Source organism: Scyliorhinus torazame, chromosome 2, assembly GCF_047496885.1.
Source record: "Scyliorhinus torazame isolate Kashiwa2021f chromosome 2, sScyTor2.1, whole genome shotgun sequence".
Lineage (NCBI taxonomy): Eukaryota > Metazoa > Chordata > Chondrichthyes > Carcharhiniformes > Scyliorhinidae > Scyliorhinus > Scyliorhinus torazame.
This window is the reverse complement of record NC_092708.1, coordinates 267,834,053-267,852,862: the sequence shown is the minus strand read 5'-3', so window position 1 is coordinate 267,852,862 and position 18,810 is coordinate 267,834,053. Positions and strand designations below refer to the sequence as shown.

Sequence of the window (18,810 nt, the reverse complement as noted above, 5' to 3'; positions counted from 1 at the left end):
GTCCAGGCCTCGGGTTAGTAATGTAGGCGGGAGAGGGATTTAGTGGGGTGGGGGCTGCAGGGTGAGGAGTGCAAGGGTGTCAGCAGCAAGGGCTGGAGGGTGTCTCACATTGGGCCATCCCCATCCCGATGTGCGGTTCCTGAGTCAGGCACTGAGTGCCTTAGACTGGGGGACCTTTCCCCCTGTATGTGAGGATCTGGCCATACCTGTCATGCGTGCCGCTTTGTGACAGTCCCGCCTGCAGCAGTGGCAGGATTAGGCCCTTAAGTGATCATTAATAAGCTTCTGATGTGGTTGTTGAGCATCCCAGTCAAACAGGAAATCTGGCTAATTTTATCATTTTATTCCACAGGTTCACAAAAATAAAATTATTTGTGAATGAAGAAAGACGGATTCCAGTCAAAAAGTACGTTAAGAATTTGAAAAACATTTAAAATATATATATATATATTTAATCTTAAAATATTAAAAATAATCTTAGCTTCTGATGTATAAAAGTGCAGATGTAAAAAAAATATTCACTTACTATCTGACTAATAAGTGGTTATTGCCACAAATCCTGATATTTAAATAACTCAATGGCAGTAAACTGGTCTTATAATACATAAGTAATAATAAGTATAATAAAAAAGTAAGTAATATTTGAGTTATTACTTGTCTGCAGCATTTACCAGATGTTTCCAGCGGACCGGAAGCGAGTAGAGGCAGCGCTGTTTGCCAGTCACCTCCCCAGTCTCAAGGTGAGTGTCAGTTCTACCCAAAGCCTAAACGACCGAAAGATAACCTCCTGGGCTTCAACAAAACAGCCCTGAAGCAAGGAGGTCCCCACAACTCTGGAAACCACTTTCTGTATTGGAGATAACAGCCTCCCTGAAATTACAGTTCCCTGAGAGATTGCAGTCCCCCCCCCTCCCTCCTCTGAGATTTCAGTCCTCCTCCTGGAGATTACTGACTCCTAGAGATTACAGTTCATTCCAAACCCTGTCCAAGATTACAGTCCCTCCAGAGATTACAGTGCCCCTTCCAATATTACAGACTCCTCGAGATTGCATTTGTCCCGAACCCTGTCTGAGATTACAGTCCCTCTGGAGATTATAGATGCCCAGAGATTACAGTCCTTCTCAGAGGTTACAAATACCCAGAGTACCCCCATTGACACCTGAGGAAGTGCTGCTGACAGATCCACCCGCATCACAACCTTTCTCGCAGATACAAGCACACTGTTGGGCTTTCGGTCAGAGGCTCAGATGTAGTGCACTGAGGGGTGGACACAGCACATTCCCATGAGGAGCTGGCGGAGGCAGAGAGTGCCCAAGGCACCAGCTGTCGGAGGACTGCTGGTGCACAGGACGAGGCTGAGCCCGAGGCAGATGATAATCCTCTAGATTCAGACATCAGGCAACAGATGCTGGATGTCCAGTGTGATGCACGGGAAGATCGAGCGGATATCCCAGAAGGTCTGCGTACCATGTTGCTTGGCGCACAGGTCATCAGGACTGACATGACAACAGATTCAGCTGGCTGCCTCCAATTTCACTGCCAGTGAGGCTGGGAGAGGCGGGACGCTGTGCATCAGAACCACCTATAAAGTCTTCCCCTGAGGGGTGTGGAACTGCCTCAGTATCCTCGTGGGCACCAGTGCTCGTGCCAGCTGGGCAGAGCACAGCAATAACTAACACTCACTCTGGAGTGCATTGCTGAGCATCCCTGGAACGGTCCAGGTGGGGGAACGTCACCTTCAGTCACCCGATTGTCCTCCCAACCTCCTTTGTGGAGGTATGACACCAATTGAACCTCTATTCTGCCTCTGTCCTAGGGTGCTGGAGCCTGTGTCTCCGGCCGCTCTCTCGCGCTCTTTTACTCAGTGTCTCTGCCACTCTCCTCGCTCTCTTTCACCCTGCGTCTCTGCCGCTCTCCTCGCGCTCTTTTACTCTTGTGTCTCTGCCGCTCTCCTCCTTGACCATAGCAGCAGCAACTCTATTCCCCCCCACCCCCCCCCCCGGCTAGGACCCATCCTAGCTGATTTACTCCCCCCATTGCACTTCCGCAAGTCAGCTGACTCCTGCTGACCCCGGCCACTCCCGCCTCCCCTTCGACTCCTCCCATTGTGTGGCACAACCTCCTCTCCCATCCCCATCCATAGGCTCCCCCCATCCCCTTCTATTCTAAGCGCGGGAAACAACCCTCGCTTCCCCGCCCGGCCCCGCCCCCTCCAATCTTCAGCGCGTGAAAGAGCCCGCGCTTTCCACCTACCTCTGCCGCAGCTCCTTTTACAGGCCCGGTCCCCTCATCCCAGACTCGGGCCTCCTCCACCCCTGCGGGGCCCCATCTCACCTCCAAGAGCCCCCCCAACCAACCCAACCAAAACAGTGTCCAACCCGCCCCAGCCACCCTCCCAACACAAAAGAGAAAAAACACAAAGAGAAAGCAACCCGGAGCAATACAAAGCCCCCCCCCCTCAAAACAAAAATAAACATAGCATATCAACCGCAGTCCCCAATCGCCCCTCCCGACCCTCAATCTGTGACCAACTTCTCGGCCTGAACAAAGGCCCACGCCTCCTCCGGAGACTCAAAATAATGGTGCCGGTCCTTGTAGGTAACCCACAGTCGCACCGGCTGCAACATGCCAAACTTCACCCCCTTCCTGTGCAGCACCGCCTTCGCTCGATTGTACCCGGCCCTCCTCTTCGCCACCTCCGCACTTCAGTCTTGATATATCCGAACCTCCGCGTTCTCCCACCTGCTGCTCCTCTCCTTCTTGGCCCACCTGAGCACACACTCCCGATCGACGAACCGATGGAACCTCACCAGCACCGCCCGCGGAGGCTCGTTAGCCTTGGGCATCCTCGCCAGCACTCTATGGGCCCCCTCCAGCTCCAGGGGCCCCTGGAAGGACCCCACTCCCATCAGCGAGTTCAACATGGTGACCACATAGGCCCCCACGTCCGGCCCCTCCAGCCCCTCCGGGAGGCCCAGAATCCGCAGATTCTTCCGCCTCGACCGATTCTCCATTTCCTCGAACCGCTCCTGCCATTTCTTGTGGAGCACCTCGCGCGCCTCCACCTTTACCGCCAGGCCTAAGATCTCGTCCTCATTGTCAGAGATCTTTTGTCAAGCCTCGCGGATCACCACCCCCTGGGCCGTCTGTGTCTCCAGCAGCTTATCAATAGAAGCCTTCATCGGCTCAAGCAGGTCCGTTTTAATCTCTCTAAGTAGCGCACAAACACTCCCGAGAGACGAATAGAGATGAAGTCGATGAGGCTTTATTAAGCGTGACTTGTTCCCCGCAGTTCAGTAACAGACTGGCCTGCGGAGGAGAACTCCTGGTTCTTATACTCCGCCTTCAGGGCGGGGCTAGAGGTCAACAGCCAACCAGGACCCGGGATCTGTCAGCCAATGACATCACGGCTTCACAGTCCCACATGACCCCTAATGCATACTACCACATTCACCCCTTGTTAAAAATGAACCCGGCGGGGTGGTGCTTCGCATGGTGGTAGAGGTTTACAAGGCTGGTCCTGGGAGGAAAAACTTTTGCATGTCATCACAGTATGTACAGGGTATTTTTTTGTTTTGAACTATTTACAGTATTCGTAAGAGGGAAAAAAGGTTAAAAAAAATTTGTTAAAGTCCGCAACATTCTAGAGTTACACCGATGCCACAAGTCGGTCGGGCGGTCTGGTCGTCCTTGTCGATCGCCTCAGCCCTGGTGGTGGTGGTGCTTGTTCCAGTGTTGTCGCCTCCGGGAGCTTTACGGTTTCTGCTTCAGCTTCACTTCTGGTCGGACCTAGGAGGAGGACCGATCCTCCCGGGAAGGGGGCTGTCGCGGGGTGCGTCGGTGGCAGGGAGGGGGTGATAGGTGTCAGGGGGGTGTGCGTGTTGCCGGCGGGCGCCAGATCTCGCAGGGAGACTGTGTCCTGTCAGCCGTCGGGGTACTCCACGTAGGCGTACTGCGGGTTCGCGTGGAGGAGGTGAACCCTCTCGACCAACGGGTCCGACTTGTGCGCCCGCACATGTTTCCGGAGCAAGATGGGTCCTGGGGCCGCCAGCCAGGTCGGCAGCGACGTTACAGAGGAGGACTTCCTGGGGAAGACAAGGAGGCGCTCATGAGGCGTTTGGTTAGTAGTGGTACACAGTAGCGACCGGATGGAGTGGAGGGCGTCCGGGAGGACTTCCTGCCACCGTGAAACTGGGAGATCCCTGGACCGTAGAGCCAGTAGGACGGTCTTCCAGACCTTGCCGTTCTCCCTCTCTACTTGCCTGTTCCCCCGGGGGTTGTAGCTGGTCGTCCTGCTCGAGGCTATCCCCTTGCTGAGCAGGAACTGGCGCAGCTCGTCACTCATGAAGGAGGACCCCCTGTCGCTATGGACGTATGCGGGGCAACCGAACAGTGTGAATATGGTGTTAAGGGCTTTAATGACTGTGGCCGCTGTCATGTCAGAGCAGGGGATGGCGAAGGGGAAACGGGAGTACTCGTCCACCACGTTCAGGAAGTATGCGTTGCGGTCGGTGGAGGGGAGGGGCCCTTTGAAATCCAGACTGAGGCGTTCAAAGGGACGGGAAGCCTTGATCAGGTGCGCTCTATCCGGCCTGAAGAAGTGCGGTTTGCACTCTGCGCAGATGTGGCAGTTCCTGGTGACTGTACGGACCTCCTCCACAGAGTAGGGGAGGTTGCGGGACTTTATAAAATGGTAGAACCGAGTGACCCCGGGTGGCAGAGGTCCTCGTGGAGGGCTTGGAGACGGTCTATTTGTGCGTTGGCACATGTGCCGCGGGATAGGGCATCGGGCGGCTCGTTCAGCTTTCCAGGACGGTACAAGATCTCGTAGTTGAAGGTGGAGAGCTCGATCCTCCACCTTAAGATCTTGTCATTTTTAATTTTGCCCCGCTGTGCATTATCGAACATGAAGGCTACCGGCCGTTGGTCAGTGAGGAGAGTGAATCTCCTGCCGGCCAGGTAATGCCTCCAATGTCGCACAGCTTCCACTATAGCTTGGGCTTCCTTTTCCACTGAGGAGTGGCGGATTTCTGAGGCGTGGAGGGTTCGGGAGAAGAAGGCCACGGGTCTGCCCGCTTGGTTAAGGGTGGCCGCTAGAGCTACATCGGAGGCGTCGCTCTCGACCTGGAAGGGGAGGGACTCGTCGATGGCGTGCATCGTGGCCTTTGCGATATCCGCTTTGATGCGGCTGAAGGCCTGGCAAGCCTCTGTCGACAGAGGGAAGGTCGTGGTCTGTATTAGGGGGCGGGCCTTGTCTGCGTACTGGGGGACCCACTGGGCGTAATATGAAAAGAACCCCAGGCAGCGTTTTAGGGCTTTTGAGCAGTGAGGGAGGGGAAATTCCATGAGGGGGCGCATACGTTCGGGGTCGGGGCCTATTATCCCATTGCGCACTACATATCCCAAAATGGCTAGCCGGTTTGTGCTAAAAACGCACTTGTCCTCGTTGTATGTGAGGTTCAAGGCTTTAGCGGTCTGGAGGAATTTTTGGAGGTTGGCGTCGTGGTCCTGCTGATCGTGGCCGCAGATGGTTACATTGTCGAGATACGGGAACGTGGCCTGCAACCCGTGTTGATCAACCATTCGGTCCATCTCTCGTTGGAAGACCGAGACCCCGTTTGTGACGCCAAATGGGACCCTTAGGAAATGGTATAATCGCCCGTCTGCCTCGAAGGCTGTGTACTTGCGGTCACTTGGGCGGATGGGGAGCTGATGGTAGGCGGACTTGAGGTCCACGGTGGAGAAGACCTTATATTGGGCAATCCGATTGACCATGTCGGATATGCAGGGGAGAGGGTACGCATCTAGCTGTGTGTACCTGTTGATGGTCTGGCTATAGTCTATGACCATCCTTTGCTTCTCCCCTGTCTTTACTACTACCACCTGTGCTCTCCAGGGACTATTGCTGGCCTGGATTATGCCTTCCTTCAGTAGCCGCTGGACTTCGGACCGAATGAATGTCCGGTCCTGGGCGCTGTACCGTCTGCTCCTAGTGGCGACGGGTTTGCAATCCGGGGTGAGGTTTGCAAACAAGGATGGGGGCTCAACCTTGAGGGTTGCGAGGCCGCAGATAGTGAGTGGGGGTATTGGGCCGCCGAATTTGAAAGTTAGGCTCTGCAGGTTGCACTGGAAGTCTAATCCCAGTAATGTGGGCGCGCAGAGTTGGGGAAGGACGTAGAGCCTGTAGTTTTTAAACTCCCTCCCTTGCACCGTTAGGGTCACTATGCAGTAGCCTTTGATCTGTACGGAGTGGGATCCTGCAGCTAGGGAAATATTTTGCGCACTGGGACGGATGGTCAAAAAACAGCGTCTTACCGTGTCGGGGTGGATGAAGCTTTCTGTGCTCCCGGAGTCAACCAGGCATGGTGTCTCGTGCCCGTTGATCAGCACCGTTGTTGTCGTCGTCTGGAGCGTCCGGGGCCGTGCTTGGTCCAGCATCATTGAGGCCAGACATGGTCATAGTCATTCAGCGTCTTCCTCGAACCCCGTTGAAGCGCGATGCTGGGGTCCATTGTTGCCGTCCAAGATGGCGGCAGGGGTGAACAAAATGGCCGCCCCCATGCATCGCACAGCGCTGGGGGGTCCCAAGATGGCGGCACCCCTCCTCCCCTCGTGGTGGCCGGGACCCAAAATGGCGGCGCCTGCGGGTCGCACATGGGGCGCTGGGGGGGTTGGGGAGCGTTTGAAACTCGCAGGACTCCTTGTTCTCCGGGGACAGCGGTGGCCGGGACCCAAAATTGCTGCGCCTGCGGGTCGTACATAGGGCGCTGGGTGGGTTGGGGAGCGTTAGAAAAGCGCAGGACTGCTTCTTCTCCTGGGACCGCGGCGACCTCCCGGGACCGGCACACAGCCACGAAATTGCCCTTTTTCCCGCAGCTTTTGCAAATCGCTGCACGGGCCGGGCAGCGCTGCCGGGGGTGTTTCGCCTGGCCGCAGAAATAGCAGCGGGCCCCCCCGGGACGACTTGGAGTCTGAACCGCGCAAGCCTGTGGGGTGGGGGTGGGGGTTTGTCGGGGCCGTACGCGCGGGCGTTTCGCGCGGCCACATCCAGGGAGGCTGCAAGGGCCCGTGCCTCTGAGAGTCCCAGCGACTCTTTTTCCAAAAGTCTTTGGCAGATTTGGGGAGAGTTCATACCTGCGACAAAAACATCGCGCATCAACATGTCCATGTGTTCAATCGCGTTTACCGGCGGGCAGCTGCAGGCCCGTCCCAAAATTAGCAGCGCGGCGTAGAATTCGTCCAGCGATTCTCCGGGACTTTGCCGTCTCATTGCGAGTTGGCAGCGTGCGTAGATCTGATTCACTGGGCGAACATAGATGCGCTTTAGTGCTGCGAACGCCGTCTGGAAATCCTCTGCGTCTTCGATGAGAGGGAAAATTTCCGGGCTTACCCTCGAGTGCAGGAACTGTAGTTTCTGGTCTTCTGTGACCCGGCCGGGGGCCGTTCGGAGGTATGCTTCGAAACAAGTCTGCCAGTGTTTAAAAACTTCTGCTGAGTTCACTGCGTGGGGGCCGATCCTCAGGCATTCCGGGATGATCCTGAGCTCCATAGTCCTTTAAGCACGCTTAATAAATTGTAGCGCACAAAGACTCCCGAGAGACGAATAGAGGTGAAGTCGATGAGGCTTTATTAAGCGTGACTTGTTCCCCGCAGTTCAGTAACAGACTGGCCTGTGGGGGAGAACTCCAGGTTCTTATACTCCGCCTTCAGGGCGGAGCTAGAGGTCAACAGCCAACCAGGACCCGGGATCTGTCAGCCAATGACATCACGGCTTCACAGTCCCACATGACCCCTAATGCATACTACCACAATACCCTCCTGTTGCTCCTGCGCCCAGTGCATCCACGCTGCTTGGTCTCCGCCCGCCGCCATTTTGTCCTTCTTCCCTCGCACCTTCTTCGGGTCCACCACCACCTTTTTTGTTGCCCCACTCCTAGTTAAAGCCATATACTGACGGGGCGCTGTTGTAGACTCCTTCCCACACCAGGAAACGTCGAAAAAGTGCCGTTGGGTGCCCTGAAAAGAGCCCAAAAGTCCGTTTTTGCGGGAGCCGCCGAATGTGCGACTTAGCTCATGCATATCCGCAACCGGAAGTCATATATTTTATTTAACAGCACCAATGTACATAGCCACTGACCAATACATGTAGGGACAGTTATGACCTCCCACCAGCAGGTGGAACCAGATACCCAGACAGACCATATATATCGGAGGGACGGATAGGAGGTGGACACTTGGTAGTTGGATGGACAAGAGGACAGTCATCGTGCCCCTTAGTTTCACAGTAACATAGACGGAATTGTTTGTACATAGACATGCATGGTTACCATCAAGCGTGTTGAGAATAAATATTTGCAGCAATCATATCTTTGTGTTCTATTTGTACCTTCATGACCAAGGAAGCAGCAGAACACAGTAGCCTGTAGACTCTGTCTACCCATTATCATGGGTTTGTACTTGCGGTAAATTCGCCTGGAAACCTTGCCAGGGCTCAGTTTAGTACTGGTCCACACTTGTGGACCTAGTGTAATGGCACCTGGGGGGGTCTCCCAGGCCATTGAAGACCAAGGTGGTTGGGGACAGGGCAAGGTGGCATCCTGGTACATCCCTTGGCACCAGGGCATGTCGGCATTGCCAGCCTGGCACCCTGGAAGTGCCACCCGGTCACCCTGGCAATGCCACCCTGTGAAAGTGGGGGAGAAAGAGGGGGGCACTCTTCCAAAATGGCGCCCCGATCTGCGAGGAGCTTTTCCTGCTGGCGAGCTTCAGGAAATCACTCTAAATGTGGCCTCGGTAGAGAGAATGTCCCTGAGGTCAAACAAAACGGCAAAGTGCTGTTGGATAGCGAGGTGTTTCTTGTCGCTGCAGTTGCCAAGAGCCACCCTGCTAAACGTGGCGTTTAGCGGACTTTAACTTTAGTCCGCTGATCGCACCCTTGGGTAGCAAGTGAGAATTTGTTATTCCCAGAAAAAGACTGCAGAAGAAATGGTTCTCACTCTCGTCCAAACGTATATTTTGGAAGTATATAACATAACAGTGGCAAAATTGAAAAATGTGCCTAAACCTAAACTGTTGCATTTGGCAGATAAATTGGAATTAGGATTATCTACAGGGATAAGGAAAACTGAGATTATTGAAAGCATAGCGGAGCATTTAAGAACAAAGGACAAAGAAAAGTACAGCACAGGAACAGGCCCTTCAGCCCTCCAAGCCTGTGCCGAACATGCTGCCCGTCTAAACTAAAATCTTCTACACTTCCTGGGTCCGTATCCCTCTATTCCCATCCTATTCATGTATTTGTCAAGATGCCCCTTAAACGTCACTATCATCCCTGCTTCCACCACCTCCTCCGGCAGCGAGTTCCAGGCACCCACTACCCTCTGTGTAAAAAAACTTGCCTCGTACATCTCCTCTAAACCTTGCCCCTCGCACCTTAAACCTATGCCCCCGAGTAATTGACCCCTCTACCCTGGGGAAAATCCTCTGACTATCCACTCTGTCTCTGCCCCTCATTATTTTGTAGACCTCTATCAGGTCGCCCCTCAACCTCCGTCGTTCCAGTGAGAACAAACCAAGTTTATTCAACCTCTCCTCATAGCTAATGCCCTCCATACCAGGCAACATCATGGTAAATCTGTACTGCACCCTCTCTAAAGCCTCCACATCCTTCTGGTAGTGTGGCGACCAGAATTGAACACTATACTCCGGGTGTGCCCTAACTAAGGTTCTATACAGCTGCAACATGACTTGCTAATTTTTATACTCAATGCTCCGGCCAATGAAGGCAAGCATGCCGTATGCCTTCTTGACTACCTTCTCCACCTGTGTTGCCCCTTTCAGTGACCTGTGGATCTGTACACCTAGATCTCTCTGACTGTCAATACTCTTGAGGATTCTACCATTCACTGTATATTCCCTACATAGAACATAGAACATAGAAAATACAGCACAGAACAGGCCCTTCGGCCCACGATGTTGTGCCGAACCTTTGTCCTAGATTAATCATAGATTATCATTGAATCTACAGTGCAGAAGGAGGCCATTCGGCCCCCTGAGTCTGCACCAGCTCTTGGAAAGAGCACCCTACCCAAACTCAACACCTCCACCCAACACCAAGGGCAATTTGGACATTAAGGGCAATTTATCATTGGCCAATTCACCTAACCCGCACATCTTTGGACTGTGGGAGGAAACCGGAGCACCCGGAGGAAACCCACGCAGACACGGGGAGGACGTGCAGACTCCGCACAGACAATGACCCAAGCCGAAATCGAACCTGGGACCATGGATCTGTGAAGCAATTGTGCTATCCACAATGCTACCGTGCTGCCCTTAAGAACAAATAAATCTACACTATATCATTTTCCCGTAATCCATGTACCTATCCAACAGCTGCTTGAAGGTCACTAATGTTTCCGACTCAACTACTTCCACAGGCAGTGCATTCCATGCCCCCACTACTCTCTGGGTAAAGAACCTACCTCTGACATCCCTCCTATATCTTCCACCTTTCACCTTAAATTTATGTCCCCTTGTAATGGTGTGTTCCACCTGGGGAAAAAGTCTCTGACTGTCTACTCTATCTATTCCCCTGATCATCTTATAAACCTCTATCAAGTTGCCCCTCATCCTTCTCCGCTCTAATGAGAAAAGGCCTAGCACCCTCAACCTTTCCTCGTAAGACCTACTCTCCATTCCAGGCAACATCCTGGTAAATCTTCTTTGCACCTTTTCCAGAGCTTCCACATCCTTCCTAAAATGAGGCGACCAGAACTGTACACAGTACTCCAAATGTGGCCTTACCAAAGTTTTGTACAGCTGCATCATCACCTCACGGCTCTTAAATTCAATCCCTCTGTTAATGAACGCGAGCACACCATAGGCCTTCTTCACAGCTCTATCCACTTGAGTGGCAACTTTCAAAGATGTATGAACATAGACCCCAAGGTCTCTCTGCTCCTCCACAATGCCAAGAACTCTACCGTTAACCCTGTATTCCGCATTCATATTTGTCCTTCCAAAATGGACAACCTCACACTTTTCAGGGTTAAACTCCATCTGTCACTTCTCAGCCCAGCTCTGCATCCTATCTATGTCTCTTTGCAGCCGACAACAGCCCTCCTTACTATCCACAACTCCACCAATCTTCGTATCGTCTGCAAATTTACTGATCCACCCTTCAACTCCCTCATCCAAGTCATTAATGAAAATCACAAACAGCAGAGGACCCAGAACTGATCCCTGCGGTACACCACTGGTAACTGGGATCCAGGCTGAATATTTGCCATCCACCACCACTCTCTGACTTCTATCGGTTAGCCAGTTTGTTATCCAACTGGCCAAATTTCCCACTATCCCTTGCCTCCTTACTTTGTGCAGAAGCCTACCATGGGGAACTTTATCAAATGCCTTACTAAAATCCATGTACACTACATCCACTGCTTTACCTTCATCCACATGCTTGGTCACCTCCTCAAAGAATTCAATAAGATTTGGAAGGCAAGACCTACCCCTCACAAATCCGTGCTGACTATCCCTAATCAAGCAGTGTCTTTCCAGATGCTCAGAAATCCTATCCTTCAGTACCCTTTCCATTACTTTGCCTACCACCGAAGTAAGACTAACTGGCCTGTAATTCCCAGGGTTATCACTAGTTCCTTTTTTGAACACGGGCACGACATTCGCCACTCTCCAATCCCCTGGTACCACCCCTGTTGACAGTGAGGACGAAAAGATAATTGTCAACGGCTCTGCAATTTCATCTCTTGCTTCCCATAGAATCCTTGGATATATCCCGTCAGGCCCGGGGGACTTGTCTATCCTCAAGTTTTTCAAAATGCCCAACATATCTTCCTTCCTAACAAGTATTTCCTCGAGCTTACCAATCTGTTTCACACTGTCCTCTCCAACAATATCGCCCCTCTCATTTGTAAATACAGAAGAAAAGTACTCATTCAAGACCTCGCCTATCTCTTCAGACTCAATACACAATCTCCCGCTACTGTCCTTGATCGGACCTACCCTCGCTCTAGTCATTCTCATATTTCTCACATATGTGTAAAAGGCCTTGGGGTTTTCCTTGATCCTACCCGCCAAAGATTGTTCATGCCCTCTCTTAGCTCTCCTAATCCCTTTCTTCAGTTCCCTCCTGGCTATCTTGTATCCCTCCAATGCCCTGTCTGAACCTTGTTTCCTCAGCCTTACATAAGTCACCTTTTTCCTCTTAACAAGACATTCAACCTCTCTTGTCAACCATAGTTCCCTCACTCGACCATCTCTTCCCTGCCTGACAGGGACATACATATCAAGGACACGTAGCACCTGTTCCTTGAACAAGTTCCACATTTCACTTGTGTCCTTCCCTGCCAGCCTATGTTCCCAACTTATGCACTTCAATTCTTGTCTGACAACATCGTATTTACCCTTCCCCCAATTGTAAACCTTGCCCTGTTGCACGTACCTATCCCTCTCCATTACTAAAGTGAAAGTCACAGAATTGTGGTCACTATCTCCAAAATGCTCCCCCACTAACAAATCTATCACTTGCCCTGGTTCATTACCCAGTACTAAATCCAATATTGCCCCTCCTCTGGTTGGACAATCTACATACTGTGTTAGAAAAGCTTCCTGGACACACTGCACAAACACCACCCCATCCAAACTATTTGATCTAAAGAGTTTCCACTCAATATTTGGGAAGTTAAAGTCGCCCATGACTACTACCCTATGACTTCTGCACCTTTCCAAAATCTGTTTCCCAATCTGTTCCTCCACATCTCTGCTACTATTGGGGGGCCTATAGAAAACTCCTAACAAGGTGACTGCTCCTTTCCTATTTCTGACTTCAACCCATACTACCTCAATAGGGTGATACTCCTCGAACTGCCTTTCTGCAGCTGTTATACTATCTCTAATTAATAATGCCACCCCCCCACCTCTTTTACCACCCTCCCTAATCTTATTGAAACATCTATAACCAGGGACCTCCAACAACCATTTCTGCCCCTCTTCTATCCAAGTTTCCGTGATGGCCACCACATCGTAGTCCCAAGTACCGATCCATGCCTTAAGTTCACCCACCTTATTCCTGATGCTTCTTGCGTTGAAGTATACACACTTCAACCCATCTCCGTGCCTGCAAATACTCTCCTTTGTCAGTGTTCCCTTCCCCACTGCCTCATTACATGCTTTGGCGTCCTGAATATCGGCTACCTTAGTTGCTGGACTACAAATCCGGTTCCCATTCCCCTGCCAAATTAGTTTAAACCCTCCCGAAGAGTACTAGCAAACCTCCCTCCCAGGATATTGGTGCCCCTCTGGTTCAGATGCAACCCGTCCTGCTTGTACAGGTCCCACCTTCCCCAGAATGCGCTCCAATTATCCAAATATCTGAAGCCCTCCCTCCTACACCATTCCTGCAGCCACGTGTTCAACTGCACTCTCTCCCTATTCCTAGCCTCGCTATCACGTGGCACCGGCAACAAACCAGAGACGACAACTCTGTCTGTCCTGGCTTTCAACTTCCAGCCTAACTCCCTAAACTCGTTTATTACCTCCACACCCCTTTTCCTACCTATGTCGTTGGTACCAATGTGCACCACGACTTCTGGCTGCTCCCCCTCCCCCTTAAGGATCCTGAAGACACGATCCGAGACATTCCTGGCCCTGGCACCCGGGAGGCAACATACCTTCCGGGAGTCTCGCTCGCGACCACAGAATCTCCTATCTATTCCCCTAACCATTGAATCTCCTACAACTATTGCTTTTCTATTCTCCCCCCTTCCCTTCTGAGCCCCAGAGCCAGACTCAGTGCCAGAGACCTGGCCGCTAGGGCCTTCCCCCGGTAGGTCATCCCCCCCAACAGCATCCAAAACGGTATACTTGTTTTGAAGGGGAACGGCCACGAGGGATCCCTGCACTGTCTGCCTGTTTGTTTTTTTCCCCCTGACTGTAACCCAGCTATTCTTGTCCTGTACCTTGGGTGTGGTTACCTCCCTGTAACTCTTCTCAATCACCCCCTCTGCCTCCCAGATGATCCGAAGTTCATCCAGCTTCAGCTCCAGTTCCCTAACACGGTCTTTGAGGAGCTGAAGTTGGGTGCACTTCCCGCAGGTATAGTCAGTGGGGACACCGGTGGTATCCCTCACCACCCATATCCTACAGGAGGAGCATGTAACTGGCCTAGCCTCCATCCCCTCTTACCTTACAGAATATATCTGCTGTGTGGACTAACTAGATCTCCGCCCTCCGACTCTGCTCCCAGTCAGCTACACTTCCTGTAAACTCCTGGCTCTCTTCGCACTCTTTGCGGAAATGTTGGAAACAAAATGAAAGGAGCACCTTACTCCCTCCTCACCTAACTCCCTCGGTCACCAAACTCTCGCTATCGCACTCAAATGCACCAAATTCAGCACTCCCTCGGTCACCAAACTCTCACTATCGCACTCAAATGCACCAAATTCAGCACTCAGTGCAAACAAAGTCTGCACTGTAGGGGATCACTTTTATACTGTGAATCTAGCCTCTGAAAACTGGCCTAATCCAATTAACTAATTAACAAGCTCCAGCTGCAAGTGCCTACAAGTAGAAGCCTGTTTAAAGCTTATTGAAAATTCACCTTCTTCTAAACCAAACAGCAACTTTTAAGTTAATTAACTAAATAAAAGAAAGACTAAACTTTAGATAAAAATGAAGCCTTATACTCCCTCAGTCACCAAACTCTCACTATCGCACTCAAATGCACCAAATTCAGCACTCAGTGCAAACCTGCATTAGACCTTCCAAAATGCATCACCTCACATTTGTCCAGATTAAACTCCATCTGCCATCTCTCCGCACAAGTCTCCAAACGATCTAAATCGTGCTGTATCCTCTGACAGTCCTCATCGCTATCTGCAATTCCGCCAACCTTTGTGCCGTCTGCAAACTTTTTTTAAATTAATAAACATTTTATTGAGGTATTTTTGGTATTGTAACAACAACAAAATAAACAATGTACGTGAAACTATAAACATAATGCAAAAGTCATCTCCCCTCCTTACAGGTCCCACCTTTATTAACTCCCTACTCTAAGCTAAACTAAACTCCCCCCCCCCCCTTCTGCTGACGATTAATTTTCCGCGAAGAATTCGACGAACAGTTGCCACCTCCGGGTGAACCCTAACAGTGACCCTGTCAAGGCGAACTTGATTTTCTCCAAACAGAGAAAGCTAGCCATGTCCGATAGCCAGGTCTTCGACTTCGGGGGCTTTGAGTCCCTCCAAGCTAATAATATCTGTCTCCGGGCTACCAGGGAAGCAAAGGCTAGAATGTCTGCCTCTTTCTCCTCCTGAATTCCCAGGTCTTCCGACACCCTGAACATCGCCAACTCTGGACTCAGTGCCACCCTTGTTTTTAACACCATGGACATGACATCTGCAAACCCCTGCCAAAATCCCCTAAGCTTCGGACATGTCCAGAACATGTGGACATGGTTCACTGGTCCTCCTGCACATTTTGCACACCTGTCTTCCACCCCAAAGAATCTGCTCATCCGGGCCACTGTCATGTGAGCCCGATGAATGACCTTGAATTGTATCAGGCTGAGCCTGGAAAGCGACATTGAATTGTATCAGGCTGAGCCTGGCAATCGTCTGCAAACTTACTCATCAGACCAGTTACATTTTGCTCCAAATCATTTATATACTACGAACAGCAAAGGTCCCAGCACTGATCCCTGCGGAACACCACTCATCACAGCGCTCCAATCAGAAAAGCACCCTTCCCTTGCTACTCTCTGCCTTCTATGACCTAGCCAGTTCTGTATTCACCTTGCCAGCTCACCCCTGATCCCGTGTCACTTCACCTTTTGTATCAGTCTGCCATGAGGGAGCCATATAGACAACATCCACATCCCTGCCTGCATCAATCATCTTTGTAACCTCCTTGAAAAACTCTATCAAGTTAGTGAAACACGACCTCCCCTTCACAAAACCGTGCTGCCTCTCGCTAATACGTCCATTTGCTTCCAAATGGGAGTAGATCCTGTCTCGAAGAATTCTCTCCAGTAATTTCCCTACCACTGATGTAAGGTTCACCGGCCTGTAGTTCTCTGGATTATCCTTGCTACCTTTCTTAAACAAAGGAACAACACTGGCTATTCTCCAGTCATCCGGGACATCACCTGAAGACAGTGAGGATCCAAAGATTTCGGTCAAGGCCTCAGCAATTTCCCTGCTAGCCACCTTCAGTATTCTGGGGTAGATCCCATCAGGCCCTGGGGACTTATCTACCTTAATATTTTTCAAGACGCCCAACACCTCGTCTTTTTGGATCTCAATGTGACCCAGGCTATCTACACACCTTTCTCCAGACTCAACATCCACCAATTCCTTCTCTTTGGTGAATACTGATGCAAAGTATTCATTTAGTACCTCGCCCATTTCCTCTGGCTCCACACATAGATTTCCTCGCATCCCTTCAGTGGGCCCACCCTTTCCATGGCTACCCTCTTGCTTTTTATGTACGTGTAAAAAGCCTTGGGATTTTCCTTAAACCTAATTGCCAATGACTTTTTGTGACCCCTTTTAGCCCTCCTGACTCCTTGCTTAAGTTCCTTCTTACTTTCCTTATAATCCACACATGCTTTGTCTGTTCTCAGCCTTCTAGCCTTGGCAAATGCCTCCTTTTTCTTTTTGACGAGGCCTACAATATCTCTCGTTATCCAAGGTTTCCGAAATTTGCCGTATTTATCCTTCTTCCGATTGCAAGAGATTTGTGATAAACCAAGTTCTTCAAAATGTGAGGCAGTTGAATTAATCAACTGAATTAGTTAAAATTCAATTACAAAAAGAAATAGAAATGAGGAAACCTGATGTAGAAATGGAAAGATTAGCAAAGGAATCATAGAACCATAGACTTTACAGTGCAGAAGGTAGCCATTCGGCCCATCAAGTCTGCACCGGCCCTTGGAAAGAGCACACTCCTTAAGCTCACACATCCATCCTATCCACGTAACCCAGTAACCCCACCTAACCTTTTTTGGACACAAAGGAAGAAAGGGAAAGAGAGACAGAGAGAATTTTATCATAAAATGCAGTAAGTAAAAAGGAGACACTGGAACAGGTTGAGGGAGGAGAGAGTATGGTTTACATACTACATGGCAGTTTGATTTTACTTGTGCAAAAAACAATACATTTATTTTAGTAACATCCTACCATTTTGTGACACAGGTCATAGGTTACTGCTTGACTGCAATGATGCTGCTGATGAGCTCTACCTGAATTTTCCCTGGTTTATTTAAGCTCCACTCATGAAGCAGTGATTGAGGTGGAACAATAGCTACAAGGCTTCAAAACTGAAAGCAAACATTAAAACAGCATTTTTACAGGCTTTCTTTAGCTGCTACTAGATGAATTGACTTCCCCAGACGTCCTGCTGGGACAGCAAGCCATAATGAATTCTCTTATTTTTGGAGAGCAACAAGAGAACCTGGGGCGAAATTCTCCGGAAACGGCGCGATGTCCGCCGACTGGCGCCCAAAACGGCGCAAATCAGTCGGGCTTCGCGCCGCCCCAAAGGTGCGGAATGCTCCGCATCTTTGGGGGCCGAGCCCCAACCTTAAGGGGCTAGGTCGGCGCCGGACAAATTTCCACCCCGCCAGCTGGCGGAAAAGGCCTTTGGTGCCCCGCCAGCTGGCGCGGAAATGACATCTCCGGGCAGCGCATGCGCGGGAGCGTTAGCGGCCGCTGACGGCATTCCCGCGCATGCGCATTGGAGGGAGTCTCTTCTGCCTCCGCCATGGTGGAGATCGTGGCAAAGGCGGAAGGGAAAGAGTGCCCCCACGGCACAGGCCCGCCCGCGGATCGGTGTGCCCCGATCGTGGGCCAGGCCACCGTGGGGGCACCCCCCGGGGCCAGATCGGCCCGCGCCCCCCCCCCCCCCCCAGGACCCCCCGCCGGGTCGGAGAATCTCCGGGGACTGGCGTGAATCCGCCCCCACCAGTTGCCGAATTCTCCGGCACCGGAGATTCGGCGGGGGCGGGAATCGCGCCGCGCCGGTTGGCGGGCCCCCCTCCCCGGCGATTCTCCGGCCCGGATGGGCCGAAGTCCCGCTGCTAGAATGCCTGTCCCGCCAGCGTGGATTAAATCACCTACCTTACCGGCGGGACAAGGCGGCGCGGGCGGGCTCAGGGGTCCTAGGGGGGGCGTGGGGCGATCTGCCCCCGGGGGATGCCCCCACGGTGGCCTGGCCCGCGATCGGGGTCCACCGATCCCTGGGTGGGCCTGTGCCCTGGGGGCACTCTTTTCCTTCCGCCTTCGCCATGGTCTCCACCATGGTGGAGGCGGAAGAGACACTGCACATGCGCGGGGATGCCGTGAGCGGCCGCTAACGCTCCCGCGCATGTGCCGCCCGGCAATGTCACTTCCGCGCCAACTGGCGGGGCACCAAAGGCCTTTCCCGCCAACTGGCGGGGCGGAAATCAGTCCGGCGCGGGCCTAGCCCCTCAAGGTTAGGGCTCGGCTGCTCAAGATGCGGAGGATTCCGCACCTTTGGGGCGGCGCGATGCCAGACTGATTTGCGCCGTTTGTGGCGCCGGTCGGCGGACATCGCGCCGATTACGGAGAATTTCGCCCCTGCTGTTTAATTTGTTCCTGCGAAAACTTTGCAGCAGGTAGACTTTTAAACCCTCTCAGATTTAAACAATCTTACCAGGATTGTTGGCTGAGGCAAGGTGTGATCCCAGAGTGGAGGGACAATGTTTAGAATTCCTACAGAGTTGCAGAATCACTTAGACATGCCGAATTTTGAAAGTTGTTTCATTTTCACACC

The 18,810-nt window shown here is 51.8% G+C and overlaps 1 protein-coding gene across 1 annotated transcript in view; it reads left to right on the top strand.

Annotated features, from left to right (window-relative positions):
* The window catches only part of LOC140407222 (1-phosphatidylinositol 4,5-bisphosphate phosphodiesterase beta-2-like), a 190,485-nt gene that overhangs the window by 64,369 nt on the left and 107,306 nt on the right, over positions 1-18,810 (top strand). Inside the window, 2 exon segments of the mRNA XM_072494874.1 lie at positions 353-406; positions 665-740. Coding sequence (XP_072350975.1) covers positions 353-406; positions 665-740 — 130 coding nt within the window.